Genomic DNA, 18,705 nt, shown 5'->3' with positions numbered 1-18,705 from the left:
AAAACAATTGAATATGAAATTTAAAATCATCCTGAATTTTAAGAATTCTGTCGTCAAATTATTTGTAACCATCACTCTTTGGTTGCCTTAAAAGTATTTATTTGTGTTCAAATGAGCTGGCAGGATGGAGGAATGGCTATGTCCACAGGAAGCACCGTTAATATGTCCGTGTTGGTCAGTTTTCAAAGTTCAAAGACGTCTACTCAAAGATCTATTGACCTTATTGCTTGGTTTTCTGTGAACCGCTGATGTTGTGGATTTGGGAGCCATCCTGATGGGAAATGAAAAATACATGCTTTAATTTCAAGTTACACGTTGATGAATGCAATTCTTCATTGAAATGCAAAGAAAGAGCACAAGATGTACCCTTCTTAGTTGTCCTTCATCTTGACTATTATTGGGAGACTGGAACTGGTCGCGACTCTCAGTATTGTTATAGCCATCGTTGAGGTTGCAGTCAGAGTTACAGTGTGAAACAGTGGGACTCAGGCCCGGACTTGAGCTGTGACTTGGAGGGCTTTGGGAATGGCTTAGAGGTTGTCCGGAAGAGAGTTCCAGACTGGCCACCATTTGCTGCGACTCCGCCAACAAGCGCTTCAAGCGACATGTGGATGAGGTGAATGCCTTCTGCTGCTGTAAAAAAAAAAAATGTAGTGGAGGCTTATGTCATTCAGCTCAACTCATTGTCTGGTTGTAGGAAGTCAATGTAACAGGGCTTTAAATGTAATTTTCAAGAGGTTTCCCTGCTCATCAGTTCACCAATTCTGAAGCAATGAATACTCCTTGGATAATGTACCATAATGTCCATGATGACAACAATAACTGAATTGACATGACATCATTCAATGTGGTGTTCATTTCAAAATTAAAGAATGTGGACTTATCCTGGTCATGATGGATCTAGAGCCAGAACACTGGGCATGAGGGGCAGTTTGTCTTAGTCAATCCACCTACTGATATGTTTTTGGGAGGCAGTGTTAACTGTAATGGGGTGTACTACCTGTTTGCTGAGTGTTGTGCCTTCTGCAAGTCCAGGGCTCATCCTCTTCTGTGGTGAGGGTGTAGAACAGTCCACATACACACAAGTCATATCCCCTGGACTGGGTACAAGGGTAACACTTATTATTCTATCCACATTCACTGGATATGAGCAATCGCGTGCCCTGATTGGCTACTCTGCTACTAGGCTATCAGCTCATATATCGTGAGTAGAGAAAGAAAAATGGCAGAGTGTGTTGCTGAACCACCCGAGGATGAAATAAAACCTCTACTCGAAAACAAAATCCCAATAATTATCAGGTATTTAAAAGAAACAGAAATATAATTTCTATAGTAAGTTTCTATAATAAGAAAAAGAATATACGTTCCCCCCCAATATCTCCTGTTAGCTCAGCTGAAGGACCATCACTGCCACTGACTGGAGTTTTGCAGCTCTGCACTTGTTTCTCCATCTCGCAGCAGACGTTCTCCTGACATAGTAGTGGTGATTGTGTGATTCTCCCTTTGTTCAAGGATGACTAGGCTTTTGCTATGGCACTCTCCTATCCCTGTCTCCTGATGGTTACAGTGTTCTAAAGCACAACATGCTCCTGCTACACTCTCCTCACTGAAACCACAGACGTTTCAATTAAAACTGCTCAAATAAGTTGTTTTTTTTTTTTATTAATGATTTTATGGTCATTTTCACTTACCTTGCAAGAGACCTTTGACTTTCATACTGCATCAGTGCCTCTCTAGTGGTCTCTAGGTTGAGCTTCATGAGCTGTAGATCGTTCTGCTGGTGCTCACACACCTAGGACATCGCACACAAACACGCAGTGTTCAACTTCCTCTCTCACCCTCTGATATTATGACTCCGTCACACCTACTCCTATCTCCAAGTGTTTCAGGAGATAGGAAAGTGCAAAAATATACATTATGTAAAGAATAAAACTGAACGAGGTGTGCTGTTATAGGAAAGTAATCAATGACAGGGTGCTTTACCTCTGACCATTAAAAAGGGTGAACACTACTTACAGAAAACTTCCCAATATCAACAATTATTTATATTTATTTGTTTATTATTAGTCTTAGCTTACAGTGGGGCAAAAAAGTATTTAGTCAGCCACCAATTGTGCAAGTTCTCCCACTTAAAAAGATGAGAGAGGCCTGTAATTTTCATCATAGGTACACTTCAACTATGAGAGACAGAATGGGGGGAAAGAATCCAGGAAATCACATTGTAGGATTTTTAATGAATTAATTGGTAAATTCCTCGGTAAAATAAGTATTTGGTCACCTACAAACAAGCAAGTTTTCTGGCTCTCACAGACCTGTAACAACTTCTTTAAGAGGCTCATCTGTCTTCCACTCGTTACCTGTATTAATGGCACCTGTTTGTACTCGTTATCAGTATAAAAGACACCTGTCCACAACCTCAAACAGTCACACTCCAAACTCCACTATGGCCAAGACCAAAGAGCTGTCAAAGGACACCAGAAACAAAATTGTAGACCTGCACCAGGCTGGGAAGACTGAATCTGCAATAGGTAAGCAGCTTGGTGTGAAGAAATCAACTGTGGGAGCAATTATTAGAAAATGGAAGACATACAAGACCACTGATAATCTCCCTCGATCTGGGGCTCCACGCAAGATCTCACCCTGTGGGGTCAAAATGATCACAAGAACAGTGAGCAAAAATCCCAGAACCACACGGGGGGACCTAGTGAATGACCTGCAGAGAGCTGGGACCAAAGTAACAAAGGCTACCATCAGTAACACACCACGCTGCCAGGGACTCAAATCCTGCAGTGCCAGACATGTCCCCCTGCTCAAGCCAGTACATGTCCAGGCCCGTCTGAAGTTTGCTAGATAGCATTTGGATGATCCAGAAGAGGATTGGGAGAATGTCATATGGTCAGATGAAACCAAAATAGAACTTTTTGGTAAAAGCTCAACTTGTCGTGTTTGGAGGAGAAAGAATGCTCAGTTGCATCCAAAGAACACCATACCTACTGTGAAGCATGGGGGTGGAAACATCATGCTTTGGGGCTGTTTTTCTGCAAAGAGACCAGGACGACTGATCCGTGTAAAGGAAAGAACGAATGGGGCCATGTATCGTGAGATTTTGAGTGAAAACCTCCTTCCATCAGCAAGGGCATTGAAGATGAAACGTGGCTGGGTCTTTCAGCATGACAATGATCCCAAACACACCGCCTGGGCAACGAAGGAGTGGCTTCATAAGAAGCATTTCAAGGTCCTGGAGTGGCCTAGCCAGTCTCCAGATCTCAACCCCATAGAAAATCTTTGGAGGGAGTTGAAAGTCCGTGTTGCTCAGCGACAGCCCCAAAACATCACTGCTCTAGAGGAGATCTGCATGGAGGAATGGGCCAAAATACCAGCAACAGTGTGTGAAAACCTTGTGAAGACTTACAGAAAATGTTTGACCTCTGTCATTGCCAACAAAGAGTATATAACAAAGTATTGAGATGAACTTTTGCTATTGACCAAATACTTATTTTCCAGCATAATTTGCAAATAAATTCTTTAAAAATCAGACAATGTGATTTTCTGGATTTTTTTTTTCTCATTTTGTCTCTCATAGTTGAAGTGTACCTATGATGAAAATTACAGGCCCCTCTCATCTTTTTAAGTGGGAGAACTTGCACAATTGGTGACTGACTAAATACTTTTTTGCCCCACTGTATGTGAAGCGTCATAAAAGTCCCAGATATAAAACTTTTCCCAAACTGATTTTTCCATGCTAAATTTTGTTGTAAATAAAAAAAAAAGGGAAAAAAGGATATTTATAATGAGTCTGCATTAGTGGAGAACAATAATGGAAAGTCTAGAAACAATGGATACTGTCTCAATATTTTAATACCCAAAATGTTTTCTGAATTTCCATACTTCTTCAAATCTACAAAAATAAAAGGCTTTAAAATTGGGTCAAACACAGAACAAGCTCAAGCTCATGTCTAACTGAGCCTCTCGAGGAGAAATGTTAGAATTACTGGAGGAATGTTGAAAAACCAGACGGCAGATAAAGAGCGAGAAAATGGAAAGGGCGATGGCATTTTGAACGACTGATAACACACATGAAATCATTAAAGGAGCTTCACAAGGTTTACTGGACATGCTAATGAAATATTAACAGTGAAAAGTGAGGATGGGGAAGCTAATGGAAACTAGCTGCCATTCATTATTAGCAATGTTCAGCGAAATCTCCTGAAATCTTAAGCAGGAAATACCTGTCGCAGGCAGAGAAGCTCAGACTCGGTGCGCTCTTGTTTTGAACGTGCGAGCGCGAGTAACTCTTCCTTCCAGCTTTCACCCTCATCTAAGCAACACACAGAGTGACAAAGCATGAACATTGTTTTCAACCCAAAAAGCCTTAAAGGAAACATGACAGCAACATCAGGGATAAAATGAGTGTAGAAACAGTACATTTTAAATAAATGAAACTTGCTTATGGAAATGACAAGAATATAAACACGCATGAAAATTATGCAGACACACAGGCATCTAGTAGATCAGTAATAACTACACAATGTGATGGAAGTGTACTGCGTACTCAGTGTACCTACAGCTTTATGTTCTCATCTCATCTCATTATCTCTAGCCGCTTTATCCTTCTACAGGGTCACAGGCAAGCTGGAGCCTATCCCAGCTGACTACGGGCAAAAGGCGGGGTACACCCTGGACAAGTCGCCAGGTCATCACAGGGCTGACACATAGACACAGACAACCATTCACACGTATGGTCAATTTAGAGTCACCAGTTAACCTAACCTGCATGTCTTTGGACTGTGGGGGAAACCGGAGCACCCAGAGGAAACCCACGCCGACACGGGGAGAACATGCAAACTCCGCACAGAAAGGCCCTCGCCGGCCCCGGGGCTCGAACCCAGGACCTTCTTGCTGTGAGGCGACAGCACTAACCACTACACCACCGTGCTGCCCCAGCTTTATGTTATTCAGTTTAATAGCGAAACTATTCATCACTTTGTAAATAAGGACTTTAGTTTCTTTTCTATATCATTCTACCTGCGAGTGCCAGTTCTTTCCTGAGCAGCTGGTTCTCTTGTCTAAGCCGAATGAGCTCCTCTCTTTGACTGTTGTTCTCTAAAGTCTTCTCCTGAAGCTCATCTGCGGGAAAATGTTTTGGGGTTTGTTTGGTATTTTTTTTTTTTCAAAAGTAAATTACATCATATTATACATGGTTCAATACAAAAATATATCACAAGGTTTCAAGACATAATAATAGATCAATTGGGAAAGAGGAAATGTGTCATTACTTCCTAAAAAACAATTTTTTGTTGGGCAGACCCCACAATTTAATTTCTCTCACTTCTCAGTACTGCAAGCTAAAACTGAAATGGACTTAATTAGGATTTTTACCATTAGATGTGCAAAATACTTTGCTTGGTAGAACCACAAAGGTCTGCAGGTCTTTTGGAATAGGTCTTGATCAGCTTTGGATCCTGATATTTTATCCCAAATTTCTGAACAAAATCACTCAAGCTCTATTAGACTGGTAGATTTTTCAAGCCCTGCACACATATTCGCAATCAAATTGAGGTCTGGGTTTTGACTCGGCCATTTTTTTTTTTTATCATTTTTCATTGATTTGGTGTAACCCAAGTGCAAAAACCTCAAGCGATAAGATTTTGACCTTTTAGTTGAGCGTTTTGACGTCTGGCCTCTCTGAAGTGGCGCTTGTACTCCTCCGTTTCCTGCAACATTTTGCTCTCACGAGACCGGCACTCTGTTAACGATGATTCCGATTCCCGTAGCCGATCAGTTAGGCCCAATATGTGATTTGTGGCTTCCGTCAGATCTTTGTCCTAAGTAAATACATATTTAAATAGAAATAAATTGTAAAAAACACTCATCAGCCCATAGTAGAGTAAAAGAGCCCAAGATGAAGGAGAGCAACCTTCAGTTTGAGCATGGAGCTAAGCTCTTCCTCATGAGCCTGAAGTTGGCCAAGTTGGGATGAGAGAGTCAGGATGCTCGAGTTCAGACTCCGATTCTTCTCCTGTGAAAAGTCATCAGCATTCAATATCAAAACATTTGAACAAACACACAGACACTAAATTAGGAAAGTCTTCATATAATGGTATTGATGGTGTCTGTTTTAATCTTTTTAAAACCAGTATGTCCTGTATGTAGTCCATATGTTCTGTAGGTAATCCGTGGAACGTTTTGTAACCATCAATATTGCAATTCACGCAAACGGTCATTTTAGCTGACTTTGGAACTCTATTTCTGGTTAAAAGGTTAAAATGATGCCTCAGGTACTGCTATATGGCCCTTTTCCACTACCCTTTTTCAGCTCACTTCAGCCCGACACGGCTCGCGTTTCGACTATCTCAAAACAGCACGACTCAGCTCGCTTCAGCCCTGCTTAGCACCCAAAACTCGCATGGTTTTGGAGTGGGGCTGAAGCGAGCCAAACCGAGCTGAGTGAGGCTGGGGGCGTGAGCAGACACTCCCCTGTGCACTGATTGGTGAGGAGGAGTGTCCTCACATGCCCACACACGCCCCGCGAGCACACTGGGATCTGTAAACACCGTAAACCCGGAAGAAGAAGAATTACGAGAATTTCTGAAGCCTTATGCACCTCGCCTCATCTATACGCTCTTGCCAGTATCTGTTGGCGTTGTCGGTGACAACAAGCCACAGCACCAAGACCAGCAACACTAACGACTCCATGTCCTCCATGTTTATTGTTTACTGTCCGGGTCGTGAGACTACCGCTTAAAAGATCACTGATGTCACTGTTTGCGCCGCTTAACGACATCACGTGACATCCACCCACTTTCGCTAACTCCACCCAATGTGTCCACCCACTTCCAGCCAGCACGGTTCAGCGCGGTGGCAGTCGAAATGCAACTCCAATAGCCCCGCTCAGCTCGACTCAGCCCAACTCAGCACGGCACGGCTCAGCCCGACTCAGCCGCGTTTGTAGTGGAAAAGCAGCAATAGAGCTTTTTATGTATCAGTCAGTAATTTTCCACTGGTCTGGGAGTTTGTTTATGCAATCAAATTTTGGGGAGAATTTACCAACATTTGTTTTTTAAGATATGGTGAACCTGTAGTTTATTTTGCACTTGTAAACCTCATTTTCATTTTTTAAAATTTATCTAACTTCATATAGACAAAAACGCATGCTGTTTTGCATTGTTTATGATTCAAGTCTGAACTATTGATAATAAATGTCTGCATGTTGTCATATTTGATGTAACTAAACTATACAGCTGCTTCTAAATAAGGAGAGATGGACACGAAACAGTTACCTCCAGGTCTTGGTGTTGTTGACTGCTATGCTGTTGTCTCTGACTGAGCTCCTGCATCCGCTGCTGGATGCTGCTGAGCTCTGTGCGGCTGTCCTGCTCTCGCACCTCCGCCATCTTTAAACGCTTGCTAATGGCTCGGATCACCTCATTGCGCTTCTGCAGCTCAACTAGTGACAGAAACCACATGTTTAGATTTTATATTTAAGACTGTTAGCATTGCCGGAAACAATCAAAATGGACACTTTTATAAATCTCAATATAACAGAGATTATATGAAAATCCAAAATTAAAGAGGAAAAAGGTCTTCATTAGCCATTTCAAGCCACCTACAATAATCATTCCTTCATAATCAGTAACCTTTTTAGTCTGGACATGAGGGATCCATGAAATGTTTTGTAACCATCAATATTGCAATTCACGCAAACGGTCATTTTAGCCGACTTTGGAACTCTATTTCTGGTTAAAATGATGCCTCAGGTGCTGCTATAGAGTTTTTTATGTATCGGTCAATAATTTTCCACTGGTCTGGGAGTTTGTTTATGCAATCAAATTTTGGAGAGAATTTACCAACATTTGTTTTTAAGATATGGTGAACCTGTAGTGTATTTTGCATTTGTAAACCTCATTTTCTTTTTTTTTTTTAAATTTACTGTTTTGCATTTTTTATGATTCAGAACTAAAAAAAAACAAACAAAAAAAAACAGTCTTTTCAGTCAGAAATTTTCTTCATTACTATTTTGTTCAAAATATTCCAAGATGCAAACCGAATTGAATCGTGAAGCCAGTATCATGAATCCATTTGAATCGTGACAGGAGTGTAGCGCTACACCCCGAATAGGTACTGTGGGTGAGGTATTAATTCCTCATAACAAGAACAATGTGGGGCGGCACGGTGGTGTAGTGGTTAGTGCTGTCGCCTCACAGCAAGAAGGTCCGGGTTCGAGCCCCGTGGCCGGCAAGGGCCTTTCTGTGTGGAGTTTGCATGTTCTCCCCGTGTCCACGTGGGTTTCCTCCGGGTGCTCCGGTTTCCCCCACAATCCAAAGACATGCAGGTTAGGTTAACTGGTGACTCTAAATTGACCGTAGGTGTGAATGTGAGTGTGAATGGTTGTCTGTGTCTATGTGTCAGCCCTGCGATGACCTGGCGACTTATCCAGGGTGTACCCCGCCTTTCGCCCGTAGTCAGCTGGGATAGGCTCCAGCTTGCCTGCGACCTTGTAGAACAGGATAAAGCGGCTAGAGGTAATGAGATGAGGAACAATGTGAGTTCAGACTCGAGTCAGTGAACCAGCCCAAGCCCTCAAGCCTTTAATCTTCATCTGTTCAGCTCGATGCTTCAACTGATTTCTACTTTATATTCCTACTAATAAACTTACCTTCAAGGCGTGCACACCTCTGCTCCAGAGTTAGCACTCTCTGGCGGTCCTGCTCCCAGGCCTGTAGCTGTCTGTGATGAGCTGCAGCCATGCTGTTGAGCTCCTGATCCCGATCCTTCAGCTCTGCTATGAGGAGCTGCAGCTCCATCCGCTGCTTTTGGATGGTTGAGCTCTCCAGATCGCGTGCTTGAGTCTACCAGTAACACACAGACAACAGGTAGCTATTATTATCAAAGCCGTTGATAACACGACAATGATTCAATCATTAAAAATAAGCTTCATAGTAGCACAATAGTATACTTTGTTATTATTTAAAATAAAGGAAGCCTAATTCGTACTAGTTCACCTTTGTTTAGCTGGTAGTCTGTGGTCACCAAAAACCACACTGATTTACCTGAGACCTCTGCATAACCGAGAGAGATGATTGCTGATGGGCAGAGCTATTATCTGTGCTCTTTGCAGGCTGTCGTGCCATGCTGCCTTCGTCTGTGTGCTTAAAAATAAAGTCAGGGACACTTTACGAATCGGACATTAACATTTGTTTATATCACAGCAATGTTGAATTTTTGATTCTAATTGGTCCAAAGGTGTTGATTAATTTCTAGAAACAGCAGCTCTGACAGCTGCAATTCAGCTCACAGGTTTGTATTAATATGCTCATTCTAACATGTTACACAGGGACTTCTATGGCACACAAGATACTCCAAGATAATCTAAGGTTAATAGTAAACATTATTTAAGCAAGAAAATCATATAATCGTTGATATGGGGAAGGTTTCCATATGGAGAGGTTTCTTTAACATTTATTACAGAGTTGCTGAATACTTGATTCTGATTGCTCAATTATAGCATTCTATGGTCTGTTATTTCTGTACATTTCCTGCTATGGACTATGTCATTAGTGGAAGCAATAAAAATCATTTTTAAAATCAATATTTTTGTTTCAAACTATTGATTTCTTTAGTAAGTAGTCATGTAATAAGTGGGATAATGTACAATCCCAAAGTCAGAAAAAAGTTTGGACGGTATGTTGAAATTAAAACGGAAAAGAACGATTTGTATATAATCTTTGACATGTACTGCACTCAAAACAATACAACACCACATTATTTGATGTTTGACCTCATTCATTTTATTGTTCTTTCAAAATAAACACTTCTTTCAGTTTTGATTCTTGCAACACATTTCAAAAAAAAGTTGGGATGGTAAAGCATTTACCACTTTATAATGTTGCCATTCCTTCTCACAACACTTAAAAGGTGTTTAGGAACTGAAGACACCAAGTGCTGAAGTGTTTCAGGTGTTATCTTGTCCCATTCTTCCTGCAAACAGGTTTTAAGTTGTGTAACAGTACAGGGTTATCATTGTCATACTTTTCATTTCAAAATTCTCCACACATTCTCTATTGGTGACAGAGGGGACAGACACCCTCTTCTTCCACAGACCTGCCCTTGTAATGTGTAATTTGTGGTTTTGCATCATCTTGTTGAAATCTCCCTGGAAAAGATGTCGTCTTGAAGGCAGCATATGTTGCTCCAAAATCTGTGTACTTTTCTGCATTAATGCTCCATCACAGAAGTGTAAGTTACCTTTGCCAAGGGCACTGACAAGCCCATACCATGACAGACCCTAGCTTTTGGTGGTTGCTGGTAACGGTCTGGATGGTCCTTTATGTCTTTAGTCCAGAGCACAAAGTGTCTATTTCTCCCTAATCAGACCTGGAATACTGATTCGTCTGACCACAGTGCACGTTTCCACGGTGTGATGGTCCATCCCAGATACCTCCAAGCCCAGAGAAGTTGACATCGCTTCTGGACACAGTTAACATAAGGCTTCCTTTTTGCACAGTAAAGTTTTAACTGGCATTTGTGGATGTAACTCTGTATTGTAGCTTGACAAAAGTTTGCCAAAGTAATCCTGAGCCCATGTGGTTATATCAGCTATAGATGAATGACGGTTCTTGATGCAGTGCCGTCTGAGAGATCGGAGATCAAGGGTGTTCAGCTTAGGCTTGTGCTCTTGCCCGTTATGTACCGAAATTCCTCCAGATTCCTTGAATCGTTTAATGATATTACGCCTCATCGAGAGTGAAATATCCAAGCTGGAGATCCTTGGCCCATCTTTGCTCCTCTAAGACTAGGCCTTTCCTGGATAATGATTTTGCACCAAATCATGATCACAATCACCTGTTTCAAATCACCTCATTATTTATTTTATCTCATTACTAGCCCTAAATTGCTCTATCCCAACTTTTTCTGGAATGTGTTGCAGGCCTGAAACGCAGAAATGGATGGATATTAACAAATGAAATGAAGCTGACCAGACAAAACATGAAATATCTTGGGTTCATACTGTTTGCGATGAAATACAAGTCAAAGTAAATTTAGAAACCGTTGCTTTCTTTTTTATTTGTGTTTTCCATACTGCCCCAACTTTTTCTGATTTGGGGCTGTACAGTGAGCTGGACATTACTGTGAAATAACCACCCCTTCACGATGATTCAAGACTGGCATTATCTCTAATATTAGTTTTCTGACTTCTCTAGAACACGCCTTCCAACATGCAATTTTTTTTGTGTTTTTCTCATCTCATTATCTCTAGCCGCTTTATCCTTCTACAGGGTCGCAGGCAAGCTGGAGCCTATCCCAGCTGACTACGGGCGAAAGGCGGGGTACACCCTGGACAAGTCGCCAGGTCATCACAGGGCTGACACATAGACACAGACAACCATTCACACTCACATTCACACCTACGGTCAATTTAGAGTCACCAGTTAACCTAACTTGCATGTCTTTGGACTGTGGGGGAAACCGGAGCACCCGGAGGAAACCCACGCAGACACGGGGAAAACATGCAAACTCCACACAGAAAGGCCCTCGCCGGCCCCGGGGCTCGAACCCAGGACCTTCTTGCTGTGAGGCGACAGCGCTAACCACTACACCACCGTGCCGCCCCTTTTTGTGTTTTTAAGAGAGAAAAAAGATGTTTTGCAGTCTTTCTACAACATTAAATGTAACTATTTATATGTATATATGGAAAAACAGTTATGACACATATGACAATTCTGATAGAAATTGGAATCATTGGCAAATCGCTGTGGTTTATGAATAATAATACACTTCGGCATGTAATGTTATTTGAAAACAATCCACATCACTTCACACCCTCAAGTCGTTGTTGATTACTTTCCGATAACAGCACACCCCAAAATGTTTTATTCCTTTCATAAGCCTACTATCTGCACATATTACCTCAAAATAGCTTTACTGAATCTTCAGAAGACCTGCATACCTTTTTTACAGGAGTGCTGTGCCAGGGGTCAAACAGAAAACCTACAAAATGATGGAAAAGTTTTATTAATAGTTATTCGATTACGCCTTATGCCATAAGGTTTTAGTTATCCTTCTACTTTTATGTTAATTACCATTTGTAGACATCAAACCCAAACTGTTCCCAAATCCTTTGGATTTAAACTTGTCTTTCTGTCTGTCTTCATCCATTCTGTCTTCACAAGCTGGAAATGTGGACTTGCACATCATCAGCTCCTGTCATTAATCTCATTAGCAGGTCTTGGATCTGTAGCAGTTTGTAATTTATAGGTTTACAACAAATGTCATTTCATAGTTTATAAAATATTTAAGACTTAAGTGCCACAATAACTTATGAGTGTTAATAATATTCTGTAAAAAGAGAAACAATAATTATAATAACCCAATTCAGACCTGTAGCACGAGCAGCTTTATAGACAGACTACTAATAGAAACAAATATTTAAACCGTTACACTTAGGCTAGCTACACAAGTTTTACTTTTACACTTTAGCAGGAATAATGATTTAAATGTGTGACTCGGTTACATTAGTTAAAAAGTTAGCTCGCTGTTTAAGCCAATAGCATTTTTAACAGTTTTGAAATTCGTTGTTTTGACGAGAGTCACTTGCGGTACGCCTGGATATTGCCTGACTTAAAATAATTAATAATACAAATATCTCACGGATATTTACATTCTCTGGATGTAGTTGTTTTTGCTTTGCAATTATATTTTCAAGATGTGCTAGTTATACAAGCATTTATGTTTTACTTCAAGGCTAAAAAGTTATTATATGTGAAAGAATATGTCAGGCATATTTTTGGACTCCTAACATTGCCTTGTTGCGCGGCTGCGCAGGAGGCATTGGTAGGACCCAAAGCCAAACCAGACTGTAGAGGTGTGCTCAAGCTGTAAAACACTTTGTATATTTACTAAAAGAAGATAAATAATAGGATATAAACGCTTAGAAGATTCATGTAATAATGCTTAAGACTTTACTAAAAAGAAAGAAATTCTGAGGACGGTCCAGAGGTATGTATTTTCACACCGTTATCTTATCTTGTGTTATGATTTATGTTGCTCAGCTAGCTGCCGTGGCTAATGAATGGGTGGAAATTCTCCATAGAGATAGTCTGGGGTTGAATCCCAAATGGTTTCCTGTAGTTCACCTTTTCTTAATATAGTGTTCTTTTGCTTGGGATTGAGCCCGAGTTGATCATCTGTTCTGCTACAGTGACGAGTGGCTTGTTGAGAGTTTAGTGCACTGGCCCTAATGACAGCTCATAAGGCTCAGAATAACGTGTGTGCGCGCTTCGTCCTCTTTATCTGAACTACTGTTAATGATTATATTATAGCATTATAATTCTTCTGATATAGAATAACAATCTCATGTGTATATAGTTTCATTTCACCTTCATCAATAACTAATCCTGATCATCATCATCATCACAGGAGCCCAGCTCTGATCTTTGGAGTAATGCACACTTGAGTGTTTTCTCTGCTTTAACACACATCAGCTTCTTCCCAAGTCAGAAGTGGGTGTATTTAAATGTGAAAAACACTCAAATGTGCAGGACCGAGGTTCTCCAGGACCAGAATTAAGAACTATAAGAAGATATTTAAGAGCACTATCATTTAGAGCTGATCATTCATTAAGTGATGTGAAATATTTTACTCCAAAAGAAAATGTCTTTTTTTTTTTAATGTTCTAGAATAAATCAACATGGCTGCTACTGAGACTGCAGAGTCAGGTTCTCTGGAGAACAAAGTGGATCGGGCTGATGGGGATACGAATTACCCACGGAAAGTACTTTACTGTGGAGGTAACTTTTTTTTTTTTTTTAAAGGGGAAAAAAAATCTCACTATGTGCAGCAGGGCTGCATTGTCCCCTCAGAGCTCCAGGGTGCCTGCTTGGATCTTGCACTCAGATTACTGTCTGTCTGGACTTTGTCTGTGTGTGTGTTCCCTTGCAGGTTTCTCCCCAACTCTGGAAAACAAACAAACAACATACCAATAAGTGAATTGCTGTCTCTAAATTGTCCCTAGGTGTGACCGAAGATGTGAATGTGTGCTCATAGTGCCCTGAGGTGGACTAGCTTCCCATCCAGGGTTTTTTCCACTCCTGGTGTTTTTGGAACTGGTCATATCTGATGTGCAAATTGTCTTTGCATAGGATGTTTAAAGACATGCAGATTCGGTACAATGGGGCCACTGTAATTGGCACAAGCTGTTGTGGTTTCCCATGCCATGATATATATATATTCTTATGGCAAAAGCTAAATAAATAAATAAATGTATATTTAGAGTCTAGTCAAATTTTCGACGTAAGCTTGATTACTGAAATTAACCTGTGTGCTTACAATGATCAGAAGAATAACATTTCCCCTCCATTATCTTTTCAGTATGCTCCTTGCCGACAGAGGTAGGACCACATACATGTGCATTATTATTATTATTAGTAGTAGTAGTAGTAGTATGCAATAATTTGCTGACTGAGCTTGGATGTAATGAAAAGCCTAATTATAGATCAACCTGCAAAAACTTTTTTATATAAGTTTATCAATATGAATAAACAGTGAAATAACAGACGTTTAAAACCTTAAGATCTTTTCCTTCTTTTATTGAATCTGTAGTACTGTGAGTACATGCCCGAGCCAGCAAAATGCAGACAGTGGCTTGAGAAAAATTTTCCAGACATGTTTGCTAGAATGACTATGGGTAAGTGCTACATTTCCCCTCAAGTCAAGTTGGTACAGGTACTACATAGATATTAGTACTTGTACGGTTTTATATATTGGAGCTGCAAAGGAAAGACTGGAGTGTTTGTGGCTGCAGAGAATGCGCCCAAGCAGGAATCAGGAGGAGGAGGAGGTGGAGCGGGTGCAGAGGTGCCACCTGCTGGAGAGGAAGAAGAGAAGAAGAAGCAGAAAAGAGGTGGGATTTGCATTTCTTATGCTTTCTGTTGGGGCATGATGAAATGAATGTCGTATTCCAGTGTACTATACACCGATCAGCCATAACATTATGACCACTGATAGATGAAGTGAATAACATTTGATTATCTCATTACAATGCCACATGTCAAGGGATGGGATATATTCGGCAGCAAGAGAACAATCAGTTCTTGAAGTTGATGTGTTGGAAGCAGGAAAGATGGGCAAGTGGAAGGATCTGAGCGACTTTTGACAAGGGCCAAATTGTGATGGTTAGATGACTGGGTCTGAGCATGTCCAAAATGGTACATCTTGTGGGGTGTTCCCGGTATGCAGTGGTTAGTACCTACTAAAAGTGGTCCAATGAATGAATAAATTAAACACCTCTCTGTTTTAGCCAGCATTAACTTTTTTTCAGCAGTTTGTCCTACATTAGCTGTTTTGTGGAATTCGACCATATGGGCTAGCCTTTGTGCCCCATGTGAATCAATGAGCCTTCGACACCCATGACCCTGTCACCGGTTGTCCTTCCTTGGACCACTTTTGGTAGGTACTAACCACTGCATACTGGGAACACCCCACATAGATGTGCCATTTTGCTCAGACCCAGTCATCTAGCCATCACAATCTGGCACTTGTCAAAGTCACTTGGATCCTTATGCTTGCCCATTTTTCCTGCTTCCAACACATCATCTTCAGGAACTGATTGTGCTCTTGCTGCCTAATATATCCCACCTTTTGACAGGTGCCACTGTAATGAGATAATCAATGTTCTTCACTTCACCTGTTAGTGGTCATAATGTTATGGCTGGTTGATGTATGTGTGCATTATGTGCACATTGCTTTTGCAATCTATGAAAAGTGTCATATCAGCAGTAACTAGTATTTTAATTGATTATATTAAATCAGGGGTTTTCAAAGTGTGGGAGAGTCAGCCCCCCCAGAGCAAATAAACAACAGCGCCCTTACAATTTTTGTTGTTGCTATACTTAATGTTCCATTCATATTTAAAAAAAAAAATGGTTGTTGTACACGGGCGGCACGGTGGTGTAGTGGTTATCACTGTCGCCTCACAGCAAGAAGGTCCGGGTTCGAGCCCCGTGGCCGGCGAGGGCCTTTCTGTGCAGAGTTTGCATGTTCTCCCTGTGTCTGTGTGGGTTTCCTCCGGGTGCTCCGGTTTCCCCCACAGTCCAAAGACATGCAGGTTAGGTTAACTGGTGACTCTAAATTGACCGTAGGTGTGAATGTGAGTGTGAATGGTTGTCTGTGTCTATGTGTCAGCCCTGTGATGACCTGGCGACTTGTCCAGGGTGTACCCCGCCTTTCGCCCGTAGTCATCTGGGATAGGCTCCAGCTTGCCTGCGACCCTGTAGAACAGGATAAAGCGGCTAGAGATAATGAAATGAGATATGAGGTTGTTGCACACATTTTTATTTTTTTCTTTTACACATTTTAAACATCTGTGCTTTTTGAAAACATCTTTTTTTTTTTTTACACATTTAAAACATATGAGCTTTATTAAAACACCTTTTTTTTTTTTTTTTACACATTTTAAACATCTGTGCTTTTTTTTTTTTTTTTTAAACATCTTGTTTTACACATTTTAAACATCTCATAGCATCATTAGCTAGCACCTCTTGGCAGACAACACACTGTGGCAGTGGAGCATCTTCAGATCCAGTCCATGAAAATCCAAGCTTTAAATAATCGTGGTCATACTTCCTTCTTTTTTTGCTTGGCCCAGACTCTGTCTCCTCACTCACTGTAGCTTTAGGTACTACAAATCGATCCATTTTGTCTCTGGCAAAGGCTATCTGAAGTTCGCTAAATGTCCACAATAGTAACTTATTCTGGTTTATTTTTCCTCACGTTGTGCCGCCCCCCCCCCCGGAAGAACTCTGGCGCCCCCTAGGGGAGGCGCACCCCACACTTGGAAAAGCCCTGTATTAAATCACTCACACACACACACACACACACACTCCTTACTCTGAGATCTAAAGTCATGACTCTGATTGTGATTCTGAGCCCAGCCTGCTGTGTGTCCAGGTGGCAGAGGACAAATCAAACAGAAGAAGAAGACTGTTCCCCAGAAAGTCACGATAGCAAAAATCCCACGTGCTAAGAAAAAATACGTCACACGAGTGTGCGGCTTGGCAACCTTTGGTAAGATAAAGTAGCACTTCAGTGTGAATGGATGGGGGGTTATTTATTTATTTATACATACATACATACCAGGAATGAATCAACCATAATCAATAGTCCTCACTACTGTTTATAATGTTCTGCCTTGTATTGTTTGTTCTCTTTTCAGACATAGATCTTAAAGAGGCTCAGAGATTCTTTGCTCAGAAATTCTCCTGTGGTGCCTCAGTGACAGCGGAGGACGAAATCATCATTCAGGGAGACTTTACAGATGACATCATTGATGTCATCCAGGAGAAGTGGCCTGAGGTAATGATGCTTTAGTTCTAACCTCAGATGTAGACGGCTATCCGAGGCTTTTACTTCTTTTCATGTAGGAGCTGCAAGATTTAAATAGCAAAACAAAGTAATTTTTTTTTCTTTTGCAGGTGGATGACGACAGCATCGACGACCTCGGAGAAGTCAAGAAATGAACATCCGATGTGCACTTTTACTGAAACAGATGCGACACGACACAAAAAAAAACGGCCAAACGTACACATTACATCGTTGTTTTATATCTATTTTATTTACTGTATAGAACATGGTGGACTTGGCCACACCCTTGGCGCTTTTCTCCCCCAGTTCTTCATAGCTGCTTGTTCTATTGGTTGCCAAAGGTCTGGTATGATGTGAATATCTTAACACTTTGCTCAATCAAACTGCAAGCTAATAAATTCCAGGCTCATTGGCTTGTTCTTCGTATAAGAATTTTTTTTTCTTTTTCCCTCCATTTCACGAACCATATATACAGTGCCCTCCACAATTCTTGGCACCCCTAGTAAAGGTTAGAAAAAATCCACCTTTTAGTGAAGTCGCTTCATCTTGCACTGAAATAAAAAGAGAAAAATCCAACCTTTTAATTGAAAAAAATTTATTCAGAGAAAAACAAATCCCTCACCAAGAAATGATTACTTTCAACAAAAAGCGTGTGCCACTATTATTGGCACCCCTACATTTAATACTTTGTACAACCTTCCTTTGCCAGTAAAACAGCACTGAGTCTTTCCTATAACATTTTATAAGGTTGGAGATACAGAGTAGGGCGTCTGAGACCATTCCTCTTTACGCAGTCTCTCCAGATCATCCAGGGTCTGAGGCCCTCTCCTGTGCTCTCTCCTCTTCAGCTCACCCCACAGGTTTTCACTGGGGTTCAGGTTAGTGGACTGACATGGCCATGGCAAAAGCTCGATTCTGTACTCAGCGAACCATTTTTGTGTTGATTTGAACATATGTTTCAGATTATTGTCCAGCTGGAAGATCCACTGACGACCCAGTTTCAGTTTCCTGGCAGAGGCAGCCAGATTTTGGTTTAAAATGTCCTGGTGTTTCATGGAGTCCAGAACAAGGTTTCCAGGGCCTTTGAAGGAAAAACAACCCCAAAACATAACAGAACTTTCACCATATTTTACAGTTTCATTATAGCCATCCTTCTTTTTACACCAAACCCACCTTGAGCGTTTACTGCCAAAAAGCTCCATTTTTGTTTCATCAGAACACAGCTCCAGTCAAAGTTGTTGTAGTAGTGTTTTGCAAACTTCAGGCACTTATATTTGTGGTTAACTGACAGAAAAGGCTTCTTTTTTTTTCTGGCAAACCTTCCAAATAATCTGATGGCATGGAGGT

The 18,705-nt window shown here is 41.0% G+C and overlaps 2 protein-coding genes across 3 annotated transcripts; one reads left to right on the top strand and one right to left on the bottom strand.

The window, feature by feature from the left end:
- Positions 1 to 69: 69 nt before the first annotated feature.
- ccdc62 (coiled-coil domain containing 62) lies at positions 70 to 12,566 on the bottom strand. 2 transcript variants are annotated; one of them, XM_060908891.1, is made up of 14 exons: positions 12,379 to 12,566; positions 12,081 to 12,232; positions 11,948 to 11,988; positions 9,051 to 9,149; positions 8,657 to 8,849; positions 7,281 to 7,447; positions 5,918 to 6,019; positions 5,654 to 5,825; positions 5,026 to 5,127; positions 4,230 to 4,318; positions 1,692 to 1,792; positions 1,001 to 1,100; positions 367 to 633; positions 70 to 271 (listed from the first exon to the last, which is right to left on the bottom strand). In XM_060908891.1, the coding sequence occupies exons 2-14, from the start codon at positions 12,193 to 12,195 to the stop codon at positions 221 to 223; spliced, it is 1,599 nt and encodes a 532-aa protein (XP_060764874.1). In that variant the 5' UTR covers positions 12,196 to 12,232; positions 12,379 to 12,566; the 3' UTR covers positions 70 to 220. The 2 variants fall into 2 exon arrangements, with proteins under 2 accessions (XP_060764874.1, XP_060764875.1); XM_060908892.1 differs by having other exon boundaries at positions 367 to 630.
- A 259-nt stretch (positions 12,567 to 12,825) lies between these two features.
- On the top strand, positions 12,826 to 17,790 carry denr (density-regulated protein). Its single transcript, XM_060908310.1, has 8 exons — positions 12,826 to 12,996; positions 13,677 to 13,787; positions 14,368 to 14,387; positions 14,599 to 14,683; positions 14,801 to 14,899; positions 16,945 to 17,061; positions 17,210 to 17,349; positions 17,469 to 17,790. The coding sequence occupies exons 2-8, from the start codon at positions 13,688 to 13,690 to the stop codon at positions 17,511 to 17,513; spliced, it is 606 nt and encodes a 201-aa protein (XP_060764293.1). The 5' UTR covers positions 12,826 to 12,996; positions 13,677 to 13,687; the 3' UTR covers positions 17,514 to 17,790.
- Positions 17,791 to 18,705: the final 915 nt, after the last annotated feature.

Source organism: Neoarius graeffei, chromosome 25 (genome assembly GCF_027579695.1).
Source record: "Neoarius graeffei isolate fNeoGra1 chromosome 25, fNeoGra1.pri, whole genome shotgun sequence".
NCBI classification, from domain to species: domain Eukaryota; kingdom Metazoa; phylum Chordata; class Actinopteri; order Siluriformes; family Ariidae; genus Neoarius; species Neoarius graeffei.
This window is presented reverse-complemented; position numbering and strand designations above follow the sequence as displayed.

What these genes read in the sequence shown, in the direction of transcription:
- ccdc62 (XM_060908891.1), bottom strand. Translation starts at nt 12,195, where the DNA reads ATGATGTGCAAGTCCACATTTCCAGCTTGTGAAGACAGAATGGATGAA. An exon ending in ACAGCACTCCTGTAAAAAAG is followed by an intron (nt 9,150 to 11,947) that starts GTATGCAGGTCT and finishes TTTATTTTTAAG; the next exon opens with CACACAGACGAAGGCAGCAT. An exon ending in AGCTTCTCTGCCTGCGACAG is followed by an intron (nt 1,793 to 4,229) that starts GTATTTCCTGCT and finishes GCGATGTCCTAG; the next exon opens with GTGTGTGAGCACCAGCAGAA.
- denr (XM_060908310.1), top strand. Translation starts at nt 13,688, where the DNA reads ATGGCTGCTACTGAGACTGCAGAGTCAGGTTCTCTGGAGAACAAAGTG. An exon ending in TATGCTCCTTGCCGACAGAG is followed by an intron (nt 14,388 to 14,598) that starts GTAGGACCACAT and finishes TTGAATCTGTAG; the next exon opens with TACTGTGAGTACATGCCCGA. An exon ending in GTGCGGCTTGGCAACCTTTG is followed by an intron (nt 17,062 to 17,209) that starts GTAAGATAAAGT and finishes TTCTCTTTTCAG; the next exon opens with ACATAGATCTTAAAGAGGCT.